General features: G+C 47.2%; 1 protein-coding gene across 3 annotated transcripts in view; it reads left to right on the top strand.

Moving 5' to 3' along the window:
* The window catches only part of LOC139263058 (dedicator of cytokinesis protein 2-like), a 770,661-nt gene that overhangs the window by 594,732 nt on the left and 152,669 nt on the right, over window positions 1-23,260 (top strand). For 2 of the 3 annotated variants that reach the window (XM_070878576.1, XM_070878575.1), the window contains exons 34-35: window positions 63-148; window positions 7,102-7,258. In XM_070878576.1, the coding sequence (XP_070734677.1) occupies window positions 63-148; window positions 7,102-7,258 (243 nt within the window). Of the gene's footprint in view, window positions 1-62; window positions 149-7,101; window positions 7,259-23,260 lie in introns of those variants that run through there. The other variant, XR_011593033.1, reaches the window with a different exon arrangement.

Below are 23,260 nucleotides of genomic sequence, written 5' to 3'. Positions count from 1 at the left end.
GTTCTTTTGCTTTATTCAATGAGCTGATGGATGTCTCGAGTAACTAATGACCTTTTTAACAGTTCGAAGATGAAATAATCCTGAAATTGGATCACGAAGTGGAAGGAGGATATGGTGATGAGCAGTATATGGAACTCTTCCAGATAATGTAAGATTCCGTTTGTTTAGAAATTTCATCACGCGCACACGCACATATACACACACACACACACACATACACATACACATATACACACACACAGGCACACGCACGCACACACACTCACACATATACACACAAAGAATACAGAGAGAATCAGAATCACAGGGCAAACGGAACAACAGAGAGCTGAGAAATTCCAGAAGTAAGTAGGATTGAACTCAACAACTTGAATTTCTTGTTATAAAGATCATTCAACCGGCTGCATTTAGTTACAGAAGAGCTGGTGGGAGAGGAGTGAAAGGAGTGGTCAATGAGTAGCAAGCCTTTCGAAAGGGGTGGCGAGAAGTAGTAAGGGTTTAGAGTGAGCTGAAGGTGGAGTGGAAAGGAGGCCAGAGTTGGACTAATGGAGGTGGTTGGAGCTGTGGCCATGAAAGGATTTGCAGGTTAAGGCAAGGAATTTGGATTCAAAACAGAGGCCACATGAACAAACTGGAGCAATTGATTGCTGTTTGGACACATCTTATCTCTTGACCCTTGGCCCTCAATCCCTCCCCAGCCTCCTATATCCCCCCTGGCCTCCTATGTCCTGACATCTAGCCTCCTATCTTCTGACCCCTGGCCTTCAATCCAACCTCCCTGGCTTCCTATCCCCCAGCCCGTGGACCCACTTACCTGGAGGCCACTGTGATGCAAAACTCTTTGTTACGCTTTTGAATGACTCTTCAGTATTAGTCAAACAGCTACATTTTTGCATCTCCAATATTTTTATTTTTCATGGGCAAAAGTGATCAAAGAAAATGTAAAAATCCTCAATTTTATAATGCTCGATGATTTGTCTCCTGGGGTTATGCGAAGCAGTGTCTAGATTAACCTTCAATTCCTGGACATTCCCAGGCAACCCTGGAAGGTTGGGATCCCTAATCGCCCAAAATGGATACGGTTCTCCAGTCCCAAAGTACCAACATTATCTGAACACGCCTACCCACACTGAGTTACATTTTACAGATTAGGGGATCCCGTTGCTGAGCTTCATGAATTTCTGGAATCGACCTCTGCACCCGATTCACGGTCTGCCTAACTCTGGCTCTGGGCCCCCAGTGTACGTCACACTGTGCAAAGCTCCATTGCACCGTAAATTCATCCACTTAATGCGAGGTTACAGCGCTGGTCCTCAACATAAGCATAACATCACGGGTAATGACAATAACCAATCATTTGCTCGGGACTTTATTGATTTATTTTGGTTTTACTTGCCCCTCCGCAAGCCCTCTCATGCTCAAGCGAACAGTGGAGATAGAAGGAAAAACCTTGAATGTTGGTAACTAGAGGTAGAAAATGATGGAGGTGCACAGCAGTATCTGTAAAGATGCTGAGAATGACGTGAGTATCACGTGTAGTGAGTTGGTCCTACCGCAGGAGAAGGGTCCACAGCCAGATAGGGAATGGAAGACCAGCAGGAAGAGCAGTGCAAGAAAGATAGTGCAGGGATCCCCTGTGGTCATCCCCCTGCAAAACAGATACACCGCTTTGAGTACTGTTGGGGGGGATGACTCATCAGGGGAGGGCAGCAGCAGCCAAGTTCATGGCACCGTGGCTGGCTCTGCTGCACAGGAGGGCAGGAAAAAGATTGGGAGCGCGATAGTGATAGGGGATTCGATGGTGAGGGGAATAGATAGGCGTTTCTGCGGCCGCAACCGAGACTCCAGGATGGTATGTTGCCTCCCTGGTGCAAGGGTCAAGGATGTCTTGGAGCGGGTGCAGGACATTCTGAAATGGGAGGGAGAACAGCCAGTTGTCGTGGTGCACATTGGTACCAACGACATAGGTAAAAAAGGGATGAGGTCCTACGAAAAGAATTTAAGGAGCTAGGAGCTAAATTAAAAAGTAGGACCTCAAAAGTAGTAATCTCGGGATTGCTACCAGTGCCACGTGCTAGTCAGAGTAGGAATCGCAGGATAGCGCAGATGAATACGTGGCTTGAGCAGTAGTGCAGCAGGGAGGGATTCAAATTCCTGGGGCATTGGAACCGGTTCTGGGGGAGGTGGGACCAGTACAAACCGGACGGTCTGCACCTGGGCAGGACCGGAACCAATGTCCTAGGGGGAGTGTTTGCTAGTGCTGTTGGGGAGGAGTTAAACTAATATGGCAGTGGGATGGGAACCTATGCAGGGAGACAGAGGGAGACAAAAAGGAGGCAAAAGCAAAAGACAGAAAGGAGATGAAGAAAAGTGGAGGGCAGAGAAACCCAAGGCAAAGAACAAAAAGGGCCACTGTACAGCAAAATTCTAAAAGGACAAAGGGTGTTAAAAAAACAAGCCTGAAGGCTTTGTGTCTTAATGCAAGGAGTATCCACAATAAGGTGGATGAATTAACTGTGCAAATAGATGTTAACAAATATGATGTGGTTGGGATTACGGAGACGTGGCTCCAGGATGATCAGGGCTGGGAACTCAACATCCAGGGGTATTCAACATTCAGGAAGGATAGAATAAAAGGAAAAGGAGGTGGGGTAGCATTGCTGGTTAAAGAGGAGATTAATGCAATAGTTAGGAAAGACATTAGCTTGGATGATGTGGAATCTATATGGGTAGAGCTGCAGAACACTAAAGGGCAAACAACGTTAGTGGGAGTTGTGTACAGACCTCCAAACAGTAGTAGTGATGTTGGGGAGGGCATCAAACAGGAAATTAGGAGTGCATGCAATAAAGGTGCAGCAGTTATAATGAGTGACTTTAATATGCACATAGATTGGGCTAGCCAAACTGGAAGCAATACAGTGGAGGAGGATTTCCTGGAGTGCATAAGGGATGGTTTTCTAGACCAATATGTCGAGGAACCAACTAGGGGGGAGGCCATCTTAGACTGGGTGTTGTGTAATGAGAGAGGATTGATTAGCAATCTCATTGTGCGAGGCACCTTGGGGAAGAGTGACCATAATATGGTGGAATTCTGCATTAGGATGGAGAATGAAACAGTTAATTCAGAGACCATGGTCCAGAACTTAAAGAAGGGTAACTTTGAAGGTATGAGGCGTGAATTGGCTAAGATAGATTGGCGAATGATACTTAAGGGGTTGACTGTGGATGGGCAATGGCAGACATTTAGAGACCGCATGGATGAATTACAACAATTGTACATTCCTGTCTGGCGTAAAAATAAAAAAGGGAAGGTGGCTCAACCGTGGTTATCTAGGGAAATCAGGGACAGTATTAAAGCCAAGGAAGTGGCATACAAATTGGCCAGAAATAGCAGCGAACCTGGGGACTGGGAGAAATTTAGAACTCAGCAGAGGAGGACAACGGGTTTGATTAGGGCAGGGAAAATGGAGTACGAGAAGAAGCTTGCAGGGAACATTAAGGCGGATTGCAAAAGTTTCGATAGGTATGTAAAGAGAAAAAGGTTAGTTAAGACAAACGTAGGTCCCCGGCAGTCAGAATCAGGGGAAGTCATAACGGGGAACAAAGAAATGGCAGACCAATTGAACAAGTACTTTGATTCAGTATTCACTAAGGAGGACACAAACAACCTTCCAGATATAAAAGGGGTCAGAGGGTCTAGTAAGGAGGAGGAACTGAGGGAAATCTTTATTAGTCGGGAAATTGTGTTGGGGAAATTGATGGGATTGAAGGCCGATAAATCCCCAGGGCCTGATGGACTGCATCCCAGAGTACTTAAGGAGGTGGCCTTGGAAATAGCGGATGCATTGACAGTCATTTTCCAACATTCCATTGACTCTGGATCAGTTCCTATCGAGTGGAGGGTAGCCAATGTAACCCCACTTTTTAAAAAAGGAGGGAGAGAGAAAGCAGGGAATTATAGACCGGTCAGCCTGACCTCAGTAATGGGTAAAATGATGGAATCAATTATTAAGGATGTCATAGCAGCATTTGGAAAATGGTGACATGATAGGTCCAATTCAGCATGGATTTGTGAAAGGGAAATCATGCTTGACAAATCTTCTGGAATTTTTTGAGGATGTTTCCAGTAAAGTGGACAAAGGAGAACCAGGTATATTTGGACTTTCAGAAGGCTTTTGACAAGGTCCCACACAGGAGATTAATGTGTAAAGTTAGAGCACATGGGATTGGAGGTAGTGTGCTGAAGTGGATTGAGAACTGGTTGTCAGACAGGAAGCAAAGAGTAGGAGTAAATGGGTACTTTTCAGAATGGCAGGCAGTGACTAGTGGGATACCTCAGGGTTCTGTGCTGGGGCCCCAGCTGTTTACATTGTACATTAATGATTTAGACGAGGGGATTAAATGTAGTATCTCCAAATTTGCGGATGACACTAAGTTGGGTGGCAGTGTGAGCTGCGAGGAGGATGCTATGAGGTTGCAGAGTGACTTGGATAGGTTAGGTGAGTGGGCAAATGCGTGGCAGATGAAGTATAATGTGGATAAATGTGAGGTTATCCACTTTGGTGGTAAAAACAGAGAGATAGACTATTATCTGAATGGTGACAGATTAGGAAAAGGGGAGATGCAACGAGACCTGGGTGTCATGGTACATCAGTCACTGAAGGTTGTCATGCAGGTACAGCAGGCGGTTAAGAAAGCAAATGGCATGTATTGCCTTCATAGCGAGGGGATTTGAGTACAGGGGCAGGGAGGTGTTGCTACAGTTGTACAGGGCCTTGGTGAGGCCACACCTGGAGTATTGTGTACAGTTTTGGTCTCCTAACTTGAGGAAGGACATTCTTGCTATTGAGGGAGTGCAGCGAAGATTCACCAGACTGATTCCCGGGATGGTGGGACTGACCTATCAAGAAAGACTGGATCAACTGGGCTTGTATTCACTGGAGTTCAGAAGAGTGAGAGGGGACCTCATAGAAATGTTTAAAATTCTGACGGGTTTGGACAGGTTGGATGCAGGAAGAATGTTCCCAATGTTGGGGAAGTCCAGAACCAGGGGTCACAGTCTAAGGATAAGGGGTAAGCCATTTAGGACCGAGATGAGGAGAAACTTCTTCACCCAGAGAGTGGTGAACCTGTGGAATTCTCTACCACAGAAAGTAGTTGAGGCCAATTCACTAAATATATTCAAAAGGGAGTTAGATGAAGTCCTTACTACTCGGGGGATGAAGGGGTATGGCGAGAAAGCAGGAAGGGAGTACTGAAGTTTCATGTTCAGCCATGAACTCATTGAATGGCGGTGCAGGCTAGAAGGTCTGAATGGCCTACTCCTGCACCTATTTTCTATGTTTGTATGTTTCTAAAAGTTAGGCCAATGTTTTATGACCATGTCTGTCTGATGAAGATTTAGCCCTGAAACATTAACTTGGTCTTTCTCCTTAAGATGGTGACTGGCTGGCATTGGCCGCACTCTTGGTCCCCGTGACCAATGTCCGTAGTTCCCAACTTATATCCATGCACACACATTGGGGCTGGATTTCCCCCTCTTCCCTACAGTGGTTCTGGCTTTTTGATAGGATGGGGCTTCTGGTAGTCCCTTGCCTGCATCCAGACTCCGACTGATTTCCTGGGGTTAAAGTAATGAACATAATTAGGTTACCGCATCTGACTCAGTTGGTGATGGGGAGGGAAGGGGAGTGGGGGAGGTGAGGTGAGTTGCCATAACGCCTTGTCTCCCCCTCCCACTCTTCTGTATTTTGAATTTGCCGCTTTGACTAGTAACATTGATCGCAGCCATTTAAAAATGTACATGTCTTCCAAGGGACTCATACGTCAAAAGCACTTTCCTTTAAGCAACTATAGTCCTTTAATGTTGAACAGCGGCCCGTTAAAGGGTGCACGCTGCTTATAGTCCCCATCCCTTCATCTTGCCCCCAGCTTAGGCCAAGCAGGGTGTAATGTGTTCACCTGTGAGTATGCTCACAGGTTTGTGTGAACTGACCCCCGTCCGGATGGAATTCCTCATCGGCACCAACTCCCGAAACCTCCCTCGGGAACTGCCGCCTCCGGGAAATTCCTTCCATGCCTTTCAGTTCTGAACGGAGGGGATTCCTGTACGGGCTGCTCTTGCACACTCTCTACTTTGCCATTCTCATCTGCTGTCCGGAGGAGGCAGGGATCCCCAATGAAGGGCACTCTATGCAGGAGTCCTCCCTTTATCTATTGGGACTTGGCCTGGAGGGTGTTACTTGGGCAGTCCCGTATAATACGTTTTTAAGTTGGTTCACAGTCTCCCAGGCCGCCTGCAATTTCTGCGGTCTGGAGGAGTCCGTGTTCCACGTTTTTATGGAATGTACGAGGTTGCAGCTCCTCTTCCAATATTTGAAGGGGCTGCTCCTCAAATTCTGGTTGCACTTCAGTCCCACACTCCTGATCTTTGGGCACTCTGTGGGGAGGGGAGCGGGCAGGTTGGAAGGCCTCCTCGTAACACTGCTCCTGGGCCTGACCAAAGTGGCCAGCAACCGGTCCAGGCAGCAAGCACTCGAGGGGGTTGTTCAGCTCGACTGCCTGCCTCTCTTCCGCGGTTACATTTGAGCCAGGGTGTCCCTGGAGTTGGAGCACGCGGTACGTTCATGGCCTTCCACGAGAGGTGGGCATCAGAGTGCATCATCACCCCTAACAACGAAATTTTAATTTGGTCTGCCATGTTCTGTTAAAGTTTTATTGTTTATTTGTGGGTTCTAATATCCCTTTAATAAGGAGGCACTCAGCTTTATCTGTTAATTTAAAATAGTTGTCGAGCTGTTGAGGTCTAACTGGCTTAGCCAGTCACGTGATGTTCACAAGACTCAATAAAACCCAAGCCAGTTGGGTTCAGGGGGATCGACGCTGAGGCATGTGGTTGTGAGCCTGATGGATGAACTGGTAATGTGTAGTGTGATTGTTAAACCTTTGCTAATAAACCAACTAGTTCTTAATAGCAATGTCTAGCCAGCGACGCCCACATCCTGAGAATGAATAATAAAAAAATAACGGAGAGACACATTTGAAGTTACCCGCTGATCTATACTTATTTAACATGTTACATCTTCCAACTCTCTCCTTCAGTCTCCTAGAATGTGCTTCGAAACACCCGAATATTGCTAAGTCAGTGCAACATTTTGTTAACCTGGTCAAGGGTCTCCTGGAGAAGTTACTGGATTATCGATCAGTGATGAGTGATGAAAGCAAGAGGAACCGCATGAGCTGCACGGTTAACCTGCTGGTACGTACACCGAGTTTTCCTTCACCTACTCCGTTTAACGTTTTTACTCTCCTCAATCTCCCCACCCCCTCCCCCAATCCACACTCTGCTCTCTTCTCCCCACCATTGGCGGCCGTGTCATCAGCCATCTAGGACCTAACCTTTGGAAATCCCTCCCTCGGCCTCTCTGCCTCTTCCCCTTCTCGCCCCTCCTTTAAGACTCTCCTTAAAACCTACCTCTCCAACCACGCTTTTGGACATCTGTCCTAATATCATCTTCTTTAGCTCGGTGTCAATTTTTGTTTGATTATGCTCCTGTGAAGCGCCTTTGAAGCATTTTACATTAAAGATGCCATAGAAATGAAAATGTTTTTGCTCTGCTTCAGATTGGAGCAAAAGTGTAACGTCTCTTCCATAATGCGACATCAAAGTGAGGAATAGTCTATAGAGTGAGTCACGGCGTATGGATCATACGTCACTCACAGCTGTAGTGGATATCTGGTACCATTGGGTAGCATTATACAAGGATGAGTGTTGATTTTTTGGCAGACTGAGACAAGCAGGTGAGTTCAGAGCACATGAGAAGCTACATGATGGGCAGGAGGAAAGGGGAGATAAAGCTGGGTAGTAAGTAGCGTATTGGAAGAATTGGGTGACTTCCCGAGGTCATGTTTGGGTAGGCAATGGGAGGATTGACGGAGTCTGGGCAAAAAGCAGACAGGCTTACTTTGTGTAGTTCTCAAAAAGAGGGAACTGTCCATTGCAATAGCCTCAGCAAATGTCAGCATTGGGTAAGAACTCGCTGTTCTATGTATTTCAAGGGGCAGAGCCTTGTTCAAAAATAAAATGGTGCCAAAATACTTGGCACCAAAAAGGCACTTGGGGCATCGTTGGAGAAAAAAAGTTACTTCATCTACTCTTTGGTTCTTGTCTTGAGGTCATCTTTGGATTCATTAAAAGTCAACATTGAATGATTGAATGTTCAAGAAAATGGTTGACCAAGGCACAAAACATCCCATCAGCAGCTTACTAACTAACTTGCACACTGACCGGGTCTGACTTTTGCCTAACTGAATCAATGGCAGGCCTTGATTGTTAAAAGAAGGCAGACAAAAAGCAGGAAACTATAGATCAGTTAGCCTAACATTGAAAGATGTTGTAGTCCATTATTCATCATCATCATCATCATCATAGGCAGTCCCTCGGAATCGAGGAAGACTTGCTTCCACTCCTGAAGTGAGGTTTTTGGTGCCTGAAGAGTCCAATACGATAGCCACAGATTCTGTCACACGTGGGACAGATAGTCATTGAGGGAAGGGATGGATGGGACTGGTTTGCCGCACGCTCTTTCCGCTGCCTGCGCTTGACTTCTGCACGCTCTCGGCATTGAGACTCGAAGTGCTCAATGCCCTCCCGGATGCACTTTCTCCACTTAGGGCGGTCTTCGGCCAGGGTCTCCCAGGTGTCAGTGGTGATGTTGCACTTTTTCAGGAAGGCTTTGAGTGTGTCCTTGTGACGTTTCCGCTGCTCACCTTTGGCTCGTTTGCTGTGAAGGAGCTCCGTATTGAGCACTTGCTTTGGGAGTCTCGTGTCTGGCACGTGAACTATGTGGCTTGCCCAGCGAAGCTGATCAAGTGTGGTCAGTGCTTCAATGCTGGGGATGTAAGCCCGGACAAGGAAACTGATGTTGGTGCGCCTGTCCTCCCAGGGGATTTGTAGGATCTTGCGGAGACATCGTTGGTGATTTATCTCCAGCGACTTGAGGTGTCTTCTGTACATCGTCCATGCTTCTGAGCCATACAGGAGGGTAGGTATTACTATAGCCCTGTAGACCATGAGCTTGATGGTAGATTTGAGAGCCTGGTCTTCGAACACTCTTTTCCTCAGGCGGCCGAAGGCTGCACTGGCACACTGGAGGCGGTGTTGAAGCTCCGGATCAATGTCTACTATTGTTGATAGAAGGCTCCCGAGGTCTGGGAAATGGTTCATGTTGTCGAGGGCCGCGCCATGGATCTTGATGACTGGGGGGCAGTGCTGTGCGGCGAGGACAGGCTGATGGAGGACCTTTATCTTACGGATGTTTAGCGTAAGGCTCATGCTTTTGTACGCCTCAGTAAATACGTTGACTATATCCTGGAGTTCAGCCTCAGAATGTGCGCAGACGTTGGCGTTGTCCACTTAATGTACCTCAACGACAGAGGTTGGGGTGGTCCTGGACCTGGCCTGGAGACGGCAAAGGTTGAACAGCTTCCCACTGGTTCTGTAGTTTAGTTCTACTTCAGTGGGGAGCTTGTTGACTGTGAGGCGGAGCATGGCAGCGAGGAAGATTGAGAAGAGGGTTGGGGTGATGACGCAGCCCTGTTTGACCCCGGTCTGGACGTGGATTGGGTCTGTAATGGATCCTTTGGTGAGGATCACAGCATGCATGTTGTTGTAGAGCAGGCGAAGGATGTTGACAAACTTTTGGGGGCATCCGAAACGGAGGAGGACGCTCCATAGACCTTTGCGGTTGACAGTGTCAAAGGCATTTATAAGTTCAAAGAAGGCCATGTATAAGGGCTGGTGCTGCTCCCTGCATTTTTTCTGCAGCTGTCGCGCTGCAAAGATCATGTCCGTTGTGTCTGTGGGGGACGAAATCTGCACTGTGACTCATGTATTCAACTATCATTGTAACCCATGTATAAGCTGACCTAAATTGTACACCTTGAGAACATTGACCAAGGGGCGAACTTGTGGGAGACACTCCTAACCTGGACTTTCAGGCATAAAAGGGGAAGCTCCACCCACCTTCATCACTTAAGGTCTTGGTAATAAAGGTAACTGGTCACAGAGTGACCTTCTCTCAAGTATGGGCCTCGTGTGCATGAAGGTTGGCATGCAGGTACAGCAGGCGGTTAAGAAAGCAAATGGAATGTTGGCCTTCATAGCGAGGGGATTTGAGTACAGGGGCAGGGAGGTGTTGCTACAGTTGTACAGGGCCTTGGTGAGGCCACACCTGGAGTATTGTGTACAGTTTTGGTCTCCTAACTTGAGGAAGGACATTCTTGCTATTGAGGGAGTGCAGCGAAGATTCACCAGACTGATTCCTGGGATGGTGGGACTGACCTATCAAGAAAGACTGGATCAACTGGGCTTGTATTCACTGGAGTTCAGAAGAATGAGAGGGGACCTCATAGAAACGTTTAAAATTCTGACGGGTTTAGACAGGTTAGATGCAGGAAGAATGTTCCCAATGTTGGGGAAGTCCAGAACCAGGGGTCACAGTCTAAGGATAAGGGGTAAGCCATTTAGGACTGAGATGAGGAGAAACTTCTTCACCCAGAGAGTGGTGAACCTGTGGAATTCTCTACCACAGAAAGTAGTTGAGGCCAATTCACTAAATATATTCAAAAGGGAGTTAGATGAAGTCCTTACTACTCGGGGGATCAAGGGGTATGGCGAGAAAGCAGGAATGGGGTACTGAAGTTGCATGTTCAGCCATGAACTCATTGAATGGCGGTGCAGGCTAGAAGGTCTGAATGGCCTACTCCTGCACCTATTTTCTATGTTTCTATGTTTCTATACTGTATAGTAAGGACATATCAGTGACTCTGGGAGGAGAACACATGTTGAGGAGAACTCTAGCGACAACTTTCCAGTGGCTGATAGCAAGGAGATTCCCCTGTAATTGCCGCAGTCGGACTTATCCCCTTTTTTAAAGATAGTCACGATCACTGCATCTCTGAGATCTCCCGGCATACTATGCTTAAACAAAGGGGACTACAGTGGGATGAGGGCAGAGTTGGCTAAAGTAGACTGGAAACAAGGACTATATGGTGGCACAATTGAGGAACAATGGAGGACTTTTAAGGAGCTCTTTCATAGTGCGCAACAAAAATATATTCCAGTGAAAAAGAAGGGGGGCAAGAGAAGAGATAACCAGCCGGGGATAACCAAGGAAATAAAGGAAAGTATCAAATCAAAGACCAATGCGTATAAGATGGCCAAGGTTAGTGGGAAACTAGAGGATTGGGAAAATTTTAAGCAACAGCAAAGAATGACTAAAAAAGCAATAAAGAAAGGGAAGATAGATTACGAAAATAAACTTGCGCAAAACATAAAAACAGATAGTAAAAGCTTTTACAGATATATAAAACAGAAAAGAGTGACTAAAGTAAATGTTGGTCCCTTAGAAGATGAAAAGGGGGATTTAATAATGGGAAATGTGGAAATGGCTGAGACCGTAAACAATTATTTTGCTTCCGTCTTCACAGTGGAAGACATAAAAACCATGCCAAAATTTGCAGGCCACAGGAATGTGGGAAGGGAGGACCTTGAGACAATCACTGTCACTAGGGGGGTAGTGCTGGACAGGCTAATGGGACTGAAGGTAGACAAGTCCCCTGGTCCTGATGAAATGCATCCCAGGGTATTAAAAGAGATGGCGGAAGTTATAACAGATGCATTCGTTATAATCTACCAAAATTCTCTGGACTCTGGGGAGGTACCAGCGGATTGGAAAGCAGCTAATGTAATGCCTCTGTTTATAAAAAAAAGGGGCAGGCAAAAGGCAGGTAACTATAGGCCGGTTAGTTTAACATCTGTAGTGGGGAAAATGCTTGAAACTATCATTAAGGAAGAAATAACGGGACATCTAGATAGGAATAGTGCAATCAAGCAGACGCAGCATGGATTCATGAAGGGGAAATCATGTTTAACTAACTTACTGGAATTCCTTGAGGATATAACGAGCATGGTGGATAGAGGTGTACCGATGGATGTGGTGTATTTAGATTTCCAAAAGGCATTCGATAAGGTGCCACACAAAAGGTTACTGCAGAAGATAGAGGTATGCGGCGTCAGAGGAAATGTATTAGCATGGATAGAGAATTGGCTGGCGAACAGAAAGCAGAGAGTCGGGATAAATGGGTCCTATTCTGGTTGGAAATCAGTGGTTAGTGGTGTGCCACAGGGATCAGTGCTGGGACCACAACTGTTTACAATATACATAGATGACCTTGAAAAGGGGACAGAGTGTAGTGCAACAAAATTTGCAGATGACACTAAGATTAGTGGGAAAGCGGGTTGTGTAGAGGACTCAGAGAGGCTGCAAGGAGATTTGGATAGGTTAAGCGAATGGGCTAAGGTTTGGCAGATGGAATACAATGTCGGAAAGAGTGAGGTCATCCACCTTGGGAAAAAAAACAGTAAAAGGGAATGTTATTTGAATGGGGAGAAATTACAACATGCTGTGGTGCAGAGGGACCTGGGGGTCCTTGTGCATGAATCCCAAAAGGTTAGTTTGCAGGTGCAGCAGGTAATCAGGAAGGCGAATGGAATGATGGCCTTCCTTGCGAGAGGGATGGAGTACAAAAGCAGGGAGGTCTTGCTGCAACTGTATAAGGTATTGGTAAGGCCGCACCTGGAGTACTGCGTGCAGTTTTGGTCACCTTACTTAAGGAAGGATATACTAGCTTTGGAAGGGGTACAGAGACGATTAACTAGGCTGATTCCGGAGATGAGGGGGTTACCTTATGATGATAGATTGAGTAGACTGGGTCTTTACTCGTTGGAGTTCAGAAGGATGAGGGGTGATCTTATAGAAACATTTAAAATCATGAAAGGGATAGACAAGATAGAGGCAGAGAGGTTGTTTCCATTGGTAGGGGAGACTAGGGGGCACAGCCTCAAAATACGGAGGAGCCAATTTAAAACCGAGTTGAGAAGGAATTTCTTCTCCCAGAGGGTTGTGAATCTGTGGAATTCTCTGCCCAAGGAAGCAGTTGAGGCTAGCTCATTGAATGTTTTCAAGTCAAAGATAGATAGATTTTTAACCAATAAGGGAATTAAGACTTACGGGGAGAGGGCGGGTAAGTGGAGCTGAGTCCACGACCAGATCAGCCATGACCTTATTGAATGGCGGAGCAGGCTCGAGGGGCTAGATGGCCTACTCCTGTTCCTGATTCTTATGTTCTTATGTTCTTATGCTCTCCTCCCTCCTGATGAGAGAGATGAGGTCATGTATCCGCGCCAACAGCGTCTCTCCGCCATACATTAGTGCCTCAGCGGGGATTCCATCTGCTCCTGTAGCCTTGCTATTCTTGAGCTGTTTTGTGGCTTTGCCTACCTCGTGCAATGTTGGGGTTTCACTGAGGTGGTGGTGGGTCGCATGTTGCGGGATGGAGTCGAGAACACTTGAGTCAAAGGCAGAGTCTCGATTGAGGAGACCTTTGAAGTGCTACTTCCAGCGGGCCTGACAGCCTGAGTGTCCTTGATGAGTGTTTCCCCGTTCTTGGCCTACATTGGGGTGGGGCCTTGTGAGTTTGGACGGTAGGTGCCCTTGACTGCGATGAAGATTCCTCGCATATCGTGACTGTCGGACAATTGTTGCATCTCCTATGCTTTCTCCATCCACCACCTGTTCTTTAGGTCCAGGGTTTTTTGTAGGACCTCAGCCTTGAGCCGCCTGTAATGTTGCTCTGCTGCTCCCGAGTTGGGTTGTTGCTTGAGGTTCAGAAATGCTCTGCATGTGCGATCTATTCGTTTTTGGATCTCCTGATCATTCTCATCAAACCAGTCCTGATGTTTTCTGGTTGAGTGACCAAGTGTCTCTTCACAGGCACTGGTTTAGGAGGCCTGGAGGGCAGACCAAGCGCTGTGGGCATTCAGCATCTCACGGTCATCAAGGCACGCCAGGTTAGCTATGAAGTGCTGGCTGTATAGGGCTCTCTTAGCTGGGTAATTAAGTACCCTGGCATTAACTTTTTTGCGGCACTACTTCTTGCTGTCCCCTCTGCTTTGGGGCTATGTTGATGTCGATGATGGATCGGATTAGGCGGTGGTCTGTCCAGCAGTTGTCAGCTCCTGTCATGGCATGGGTGATGCACGCGACCTTGCGATCCCTGGCTAGGATGATGACATAGTCGAGCAGGTGCCAGTGTTTAGAACGAGGGTGTTGCCATGATGCCTTGTATTTGTCCCTCTGGCGGAACAGGGTGTTGATGATGAGGAATTCATGTTCTTGACATTTTGTCAGGAGTAAGGTTCCGCTGGAGTTGGCTTTCCCTACCCCCTCTCTGTCAATCACTCCTTCCCAGAGGGCTGTGTCTTTGCCAACCAGTTTCTCCAGAGCTTTTCAAAAAAATTCTCCAGGTTGTTTAAAAGTTTAAAAGTATCATGTATCTTAATGTATCTTACAGCATTATATATAACTGTATCCCAACATGCTATACATGACTGTTATTAGATATGACCTGTAACCACGAGCATACCTTACCACCAGGGGTGCACTTGCAAGAGACAGGTATATAAGGATAGGTCTCAGGCAAGTGCAGCATTCCAGAGCTGTGAAATAAAAGGTGCAGGTCCAGAGTGACCTTGACTTCACTAAATGCCTCGTGTGAATCTGTACTGAGGGGACAGGACCTTACAGTGGCGACGGGTTACGGGATTACAGAATCCACAGAATGGCGAACAACGGATCAGATGAAAATTAAAGTCTGGGAGACAATTGGGAGGACTTTATAGAAAGGCTCCAGCAAAGCTTTGTAACCAAAGTCTGATTAGGCGACGATACGGCAGACAAGAGAAGAGCCCATCTCTTGACCAGCTGTGACTCGAAAACATACGCTTTAATGAAGGATCTGTTGGCACCTGAGAAACCAGCAAGCAAGTCATTTGAAGAATTGAGCACACTGGTAAGAGACCACCTGAAGCCAGCGAGCAGCCTACACATGGCCAGACACAGGTTCTACAACTACAGACGCTATGTGGGCCAGAGCATACCCGACTTCGTGGCGGAACTTCGGAGGTTGGCTAGTTTATGTGAGTTCTCCGATGAACTGAGGAGAGAAATGCTGAGAGACTTTTTCATTGAAGGACTAGGACATGCAGGCATATTCCGAAAGCTCATAGAGACCAAGAACCTGACCTTAGAGGCAGCAGCACTGGTTGCACAGACATTATTGGTTGGGGAAGAAGAAACGAGGTTGATTTACAATGCAGGTACGACAACTAATGAAATAATGGAACAAGGAGTTCACAGCATTAGAAAAGCTGCTGCCCCCACACACAGACAAAACCGGGAGAACAGGCTTTCGACAGCAAGCAGTGGCAACAGAAGCCATCAAGGGCCACAGGAACGGCCGTTCACACCTCATCAACCCACAATGCGAGCAATCCACTACAAACTGAGAGAAGCTCAAGAGAACAGCCAGACGCAGCTCATTCTTTGCAAGCAGTCTGTGCTGGAGGTGTGGGGGTGGGCACTCGTCAAGGGAATGTCGATTTCAGCAGGCTGTTTCCAGGAACTGTGAATATACAGGGCATTTGGTCCGCATGTGCAAAAAAATGGCAGCTCGGCTGGTATAGGAATCGGATGGGTCGGAAAGCGGACCAGAAGACGATGGGGACAGTACCCGGGACACCGATGTACAGTGGGTTAACACGATCAATGGCCGCTGCTCCTACGACAGGACGCCTCCTATAATGATGAGGGTCCTACTCAACGGGATATCTGTCAATATGGAGCTGGATACAGGAGCGAGTCAATCTCTCATGGGCGCTCAACAATTTGAACAACTGTGGCCGCATAAAAGAGACTGACCAAAACTCACAAGGGTCGACACCAAACTAAGGACTTATACCAAAGAAATCGTACCAGTCCTCGGCAGCGCCATGCTCTCTGTCACACACAAAGGGACAGTGAACCGACTTCCCCTGTGGACTGTCCCCGGAGACTCCCCAGCACTGCTGGGGAGAAGCTGGCTGGCAAAACTAAACTGGAAATGGGATGATGTCCATGCCATGTCATTAGAGGAACGGACCTCCTGCTCAACAGTTATAAAGCGATTTGAACATCTCTTTCAGCCAGGTGTGGGCACCTTCAAAGGGGCCAAAGTCAAAATCTACATTACACAGGATGCTAGACCGGTCCATCACAAGGCCAGAACTGTAACCTATGTGATGAGGGAAAAGATGGAACACGAACTAGACAGGCTTCTGCGGGAAGGCATTATATCACCTGTAGAATTTAGCGACTGGGCAAGTCCCATCGTCCCAGTCATGAAGCCTGATGGATCCATACGAACCTGTGGGGACTACAAATCTACCATAAACAGAGTCTCCTTACAGGACCAGTACCCGCTGCCCAGAGCAGAGGACTTATTTGCAACATTGGCTGGAGTTAAACTTTTCTTAAAATTAGACCTCACATCTGCGTATATAACGCAAGAATTGACCGAGGAATCCAAGCTTCTCACCACCATCAACACACATCGAGGCCTTTTCATGTACAATCGATGCCCATTCGGCATCAGGTCGGCAGCTGCCATATTCCAGCGCAACATGGAGAGTCTGCTCAAGTCCATCCCGGGGACGGTTGTATTACGGGCATACTTATTACGGGCAGGGACACCGACTCCCATCTCCGTAATTTGGAGGAAGTACTGAAGCGGTTGGATCGGGTAGGCCTACGAATCAAGAAATCCAAGTGCCTGTTTCTCGCACCCGAGGGTTGAATTTTTGGGCAGAAAGATTGCTGCTGATGGAATCCGCCCAACAGAGTCCAAAACAGAAGCAATTCGCCTGGCACCCAGGCCCCGGAATGTCTCAGAACTGCGCGCCTTTCTCGGGCTACTCAATTACTTTGGGAACTTTATGCAGAACTTGAGCATGCTGCTGGAGCCTCTCCACATGCTACTCAGGAAGGGGTGCGATTGGTTTTGGGGGGACGCCCAGGAACGTGCCTTCAATAAGGCACGCAACCTTCTGTGTTCCAACAGTGTTTTGACTTTCTTTGACCCAGGTAAAAAGCTAGTTCTCACATGCGATGCGTCAGCATATGGGGTCGGATTCGTTTTGCAGCATGTCAATAGTGCGGGCAAATTACAACCCATAGCTTATGCCTCCAGGTCACTTTCGCGGGCCGAGTGCGGGTACGGAATGGCGAGAAGGAGACGCTCGCGTGCGTGTACGGTGTCAAAAAGATGCACCAATACCTTTTCGGGGCCAAGTTCGCGTTAGAAACTGACCACAGGCCCCTCACGTCCCTCCTATCCGAGAGCAAGGCAATAAACGCCAACGCCTCAGCGCGAATTCAACGGTGGTCACTCATGCTGGCGTCCTACGACTATACCATAAGGCACAGACCAGGCACAGACAACTGTGCTGACGCGCTCAACAGGCTACCCCTGGCGACTACGGAAGGGTCTGATGAACAGGACTGTGAGATAGTCATGGCAATCAATGCCTTTGAGTCTACAGGTTCGCCCATGACGGCTCGCCAAATCAGAGCCTGGACAGCCAGCGACCCCACGCTATCCTTAGTAAAAAGATGTGTCCTAACCGGTGACTGGGCAGAGGCTCGCGATGCCTGCCCCGAGGAATTAAAACTCTTTCACAGGCGCATGCATGAGCTATCACTACAAGCAGATTGCCTGATGTGGGGCAGCCGAGTAGTCATGCCTCTGCGAGGCAGAGAGGCATTTGTCCGGGAGCTCCACCTCGAGCACCCGGGGATCGTTCTCATGAAGGCCATAGCCAGATCCCACATCTGGTGGCCTGTTATTGACGCGGACTTGGAGCTCTGCGTCCGAAGATGCACCATTTGTGCCCAACTCAGCAATGCCCCCAGGGAGGTTCCACTGAGCCCCTGGTCCTGGCCTACTAAACCGTAGTCGCGAGTGAACGTAGACTATGCGGGCCCATTCATGGGAAAAATGTTCCTCATAGTTGTAGATGCATTTTCAAAGTGGATCGAATGCACCATTTTAAACTCAACCACAACCTCCACCACTGTGGAGAGCCTCGCAACCATGTTTACAACGCACGGAATCCCTGCCATATTGGTCAGTGACAATGGTCCGTGCTTCACCAGTGCAGAATTCCAAGACTTTATAATTGACCATGGCATAAATCACGTTAAGACGGCACCATTCAAGCCGGCCTCCAACGGCCAGGCAGAGAGAGCAGTGCAAATCATTAAACAAGGCATGCTTAAAATCCAAGGTCTCACACTGCAGGATCGCCTGTCACGACTGCTGTTGGCATACAGATCTCGTCCGTACTCACTGACTGGGATCCCCCCCGCGCAACTGTTGATGAAAAGGACTTTAAAAACAAGGCTCTCATTAATCCACCCAGACATGCACGAAATCGTTGAGGTAAAGCGCCGTAAGCTGACTGAGTACCATGACAGAAATTCGAGGGGGAGATGGAATGAGATTGGGGACAAAGTGTTTGTACTAAACTATGGCAGGGGTCCCAAATGGCTTGCAGGGACAGTAACGGGCAAGGAAGGAAACAGGCTACTGGTAGTACAAATGGACAATGGCAAAACCTGCCGAAGGCATGTAGACCAAGTCAAAAGCAGATTTACCAACAGCACTGCGGAACCAGAGGCAGACTACAATGTGGAACTCGCACCACACCTGGTGGACAGACAGAGGGAACAACCTGAGGAAAGGGCAATCCCAACAGACAGCCCAGGCGAGTCAACAACAATTACACCAATCGAAACAGAGCCCAGGTGAGATACCAGCAACCACACCCAAAGAAAAACAGACACCAAGGCAAACAACTGAACCACAACTCAGACGCTCCACGTGAGAGCATAGACCACCTGAGAAACTGAACTTATAAAGACAATAAGACCTTGGGGGAGGGTGATGTCATGTATCATATAACCAGTGGGGTGCCACAGGGATCAGTGCTGGGACCCCAACTATTTACAATCTATATAAACGACTTGGAGGAAGGGACTAAGTGTGTCATAGCCAAATTTGCTGACGATACAGAGATGGGAGGAAAAGCAATGTGTAAGTAGGATACAAAAATCTGCAAAAGGATATAGACAGGCTAAATGAGTGGGCGAAAATTTGGCAGATGGAGTATAATGTTGGAAAGTGTGAGGTCATGCACTTTGGCAGAAAAAAAATCAAAGAGCAAGTTATTATTTAAATGGAAAAAAATTGCAATGTGCTGCAGTACAGCAGGACCTGGGGGTACTTGTGCTGAAACACAAAAGGTTAGTATGCAGGTACAGCAAGTGATCAGGAAGGCCAATGGAATCTTGGCCTTTATTGCAAAGGGGATGGAGTATAAAAGCAGGGAAGTCTTGCGACAGTTGTACAGGGTATTGGTAAGGCCACACCTGGAATACTGTGTACAGTTTTGGTTTCCATATTTACAAAAGGATATACTTGCTTTGGAGGCAGTTCAGAGAAGGTTCACAAGGTTGATTCCAGAGATGAGGGGGTTGACTTATGAGGAAAGGTTGAGTAGGTTGGGCCTCTACTCATTGGAATTCAGAAGAATGAGAGCTGATCTTATCGAAACGTATAAGATTATGAGGGGGCTTGACAAGGTGGATGCAGCGAGGATGTTTCCACTGATGGGGGAGACTAGAACTAGGGGGAATAATCTTAGAATAAGGGCTGCGCATTTAAAACTGAGACGAGGAGAAATTTCTTCTCTCAGAGGGTTGTGGATCTGTGGAATTCACTGCCTCAGAGAGTTGTGGAAGCTGGGACATTGAATAAATTTAAGACAGAGATAGACAGTTTCTTAATTGATAAAGGAATAAGGGGTTATGGGGAGTGGACAGGGAGGTGGACCTGAGTCCATGATCGGATCAGCCATGATTGTATTAAATGGCGGACCAGGCTCGAGGGGCCATATGTCTTACTCCTGCTCCTATTTCTTATGTTCTTATGTTAAGGGACAGTCTCTAAATCAGGGTTACAGATTGTAGGCCATAGCCAGGTCTCAAGCCCTGGGAATCAAGCCATACGGCCCAGGCACCTGCGCTTATATTTCTCACTCGCTGGTCTATGTGCTTTGAATTTGGTGGACCTGGAGGTTTGGAAATAACTGTCTTTAGCGCTATTGCCTATTTGCGGGACTGGCGAGGTCCGGAGATTGGAAGCGGAGAGGAGAGGATAGACGAGGCATGGAGGAGCAGAGAGGTTGGAGCCCAGAGGTGGAGCAGCGTAGACAAGACCAAGGGAAGGCACAGCACGGGCCAATAGCGAGGCTGTGAGATCGTGAGGCTCACATTGTGAACTATGAATTCCACGGAGAGAGAGGTTCTGTGGGAAGGAGGAAGGAAGGAAGACAGTCGGTGTATGTTTGAGTTTGTGTGTATGTATTGGCACATGCGGCGGAGCCTGGTCTCCAGTCATCATGGATCCCCTTGCCACGGGACCAAGACCTTGCTCCGTCAAGCGTGTGTGGTGGCTGGTGTGCAACGGCCACCCCACATTAAAAGAATTCACGCACAGGCATCTTCCATCATTTAAAATGATTTCATCAATCACCTGAGTACTCATTTTTAGTGTGGAAGCAAGTCATCCTCGACCCCAAGGGACTGCCAATTATGATGATTTGCTGGACAAACCCTGAATCAGTCCATCAGAGGTCTATTAGTATCAGCAACTTGCAAATTAATGGAAAATTACTTGCGGCTGTTGAGGCTCATAAAGGCACAAAGCATTTGGATACTCAAAATTAATGCTGATATGAAGCACTAGGTAACATATGCGTTATGACCATTAGAGTTCCCAATCCTCCAGGATTGCCCTGCAGTCTCCCAGAATTATAAATTAATCTCCAGGACACTGCTGCGAGCAGTCTGGGAGAAAAATCATCGGGGATTTAAATTTTTTTTTTAATTCTTTGATCACTTTCATTTATTAGTTACAAAAATATCAGACGTGACGGGGGTGCGGGGGAAAGGCAGTGAAGTGACGGTGAAGAATCATCCAATTGGGTAATGAGTCTTTTCACTTTCCGTTTGGCCATGGGAAGGCGGTGCACCGCGAGGACGGACGTGGCGGACGACCAATGGTGGGAGTGTGGGGGCGGGGCAGTTGGAAGCATGGTGCCAGGCTCAAGGACAAATTGGCCGAGCCATTCGAAAGCAGTTGCCGCCTGTGGAAGTCTACCCGAGCGAGAGCTATCGATATCGGGAGAAGAACAATATAGCTTCCTGGTGCTTTGGCCCATCAGAGCATGACAGACCTCGCCAGTGTTTAACTGGAGATAAATCATCTCAAACTAAACTTCATGTGAATTGACTGAATGTTCCAGGAGCTTTATCCAGCCAAAATTGCAGTGTGTTTATTCCAGCTATCTGCATAACTTAGCATCTCATTATTTCTGACTGGCAATCAGTGAATTAACACAATGAACTACCTGATCTTAATTAGCTAGCTGCGTGTTTTAATAATGATGCATGTAGGAGAGTTTGTACATAACTCCCTGACATCAGGGAACTGCTTTGCTTAATTTAATCTCGAGAGGCAGCAAGCTAAATAAATCATAGACAGACAGTTTGGAATAGCTTGGGAGGTAATATATTCAACTGTGTCACATTGTAATGTCTTTTTATCTTCACCTCTGCTCTTTATTTAATTTCTGAAAGAAAAGGGCGGAGGAGGGGGAGGGCGCATTGTGCTTTAAGGCGAAAACCGATTCTTAAAAAAAGATTGGAATGCTAAAAAAATCTCACTGCCTCCGATTCTCTCCCCTGCCCTTCCCACTCCTCTGGCTGAAAACTCAAACAGCAGTCTGATCCCACAGTTTGAGAATTTGAATTCAGTTTTTAAAAATCTAGAAGTGAAAAGCTAGTATCAGTAAAAATGACAGTGAAGCTGTCGGATTGTTGTAAAAATTCACTAATGTCCTTCATGGAGGGAACGATGCCGTCCTTACCCGGTCTGGCCTATATGTGACTCCAGTCCCACACCAACGTGGCTGACTCTTAACTGTCCTCTGAAGTGGCCAAGCCAGCCACTCAGTTGTATCAAACCCCTATGTGGTTCAAGAAGAAGGCCCACCACTATTTCTCAAGGGCCACTCAGGATTGACAATAAATGATGGCCTTGCCAGCGACGCCCACATCCCAAGGATGAATGAATGAAAGAAAGAAAGGTATTTTCAGACCTGATTTATCTCAGCCCAGATAACCCAATCTTATGTGTGAGCCTGAGCAGTCAAGCTTGACAGGCTATTCAACTGCACGGGGCATCACTTTCAAGCCTCATCTCGAGGTTCACACACACGTCGTTTCTGTGAAGCATCACTGAAAAGAGAGATCTGGACTCTGAACCCGGTTTGATTTTTTTATTCACTCAATAATGGACGGGACACCTCAACTGCTGCCCTGATGGAAGGATCAGCCCTTTGTGCTGCTCTGGATTACTAAGGTTAATCCTTTCATCTCACTGTTTGTTGTTAACAGTCCAACTTGGAAATGGGTCATTCACAAATTAGTAAGTTTAAACATGAAGTAGACATACAAACATATGCTGCTGAAGCTTCTCCCGTAACTTAGCGATTAAAGCTGATACCTGGCATAGAACTGAGCCGCATCGAGCAGGAAGTTCATGGGTTCAGTTAGCAGTCTGCGCTGAGGAAGCTGATCTGAGCCGGTGCCACAGAATCATAGAATCTTACAGCACAGAAGGAGGCCATTCAGCCCATCTTGCCTGTACCAGCTCTTTGAAAGAGCTATCCAATTAGTCGCACTCCCCTGCTCTTTCCCCAATAGTCCTGCAATGTTTTCCTTTACAAGTATATATCCAATTCCTTTTTGAAAGTTACTATTGAATCTGCTGCCACCACCCTTTCAGGCAGCACATTCCAGATCATAACAACTCGCTGCGTAAACAAAGTTCTTCTCATCTACCCTCTGGTTCTTTTGCCAATTATCATAAATCTGTGTCTTCTGGTTAATGACCCTCTTGCCGGTGGAAACCATTTCTCCTTATTTACTTTAACAAGGTCCTTCATAATTTTGAACACCTCTAATAAATCTCCACGTAACCTTCTCTGCTCTAAGGAGAACAATCCCAGCTTCTCCAGTTTCTCCACATAACTAAAGTCCCTCATCCCTGGTATCATTCTGGCAAATCTCCTTTGCACCAAGGTCTTGACAACCTTCTAAAGGGGAGCTACAACTGAGTTCAAAGACCAGAGTCTCGGGAAGGGAAAATCAGTCAGGTTTCTTGGTCCGCATTGCTATGTATGGATTCCTACTGAAAA

Source organism: Pristiophorus japonicus, chromosome 4 (assembly GCF_044704955.1).
Source record: "Pristiophorus japonicus isolate sPriJap1 chromosome 4, sPriJap1.hap1, whole genome shotgun sequence".
Lineage (NCBI taxonomy): Eukaryota > Metazoa > Chordata > Chondrichthyes > Pristiophoridae > Pristiophorus > Pristiophorus japonicus.
Note: the sequence above shows the minus strand (reverse complement) of the source record. Positions and strands in the feature narration are given on the sequence as shown.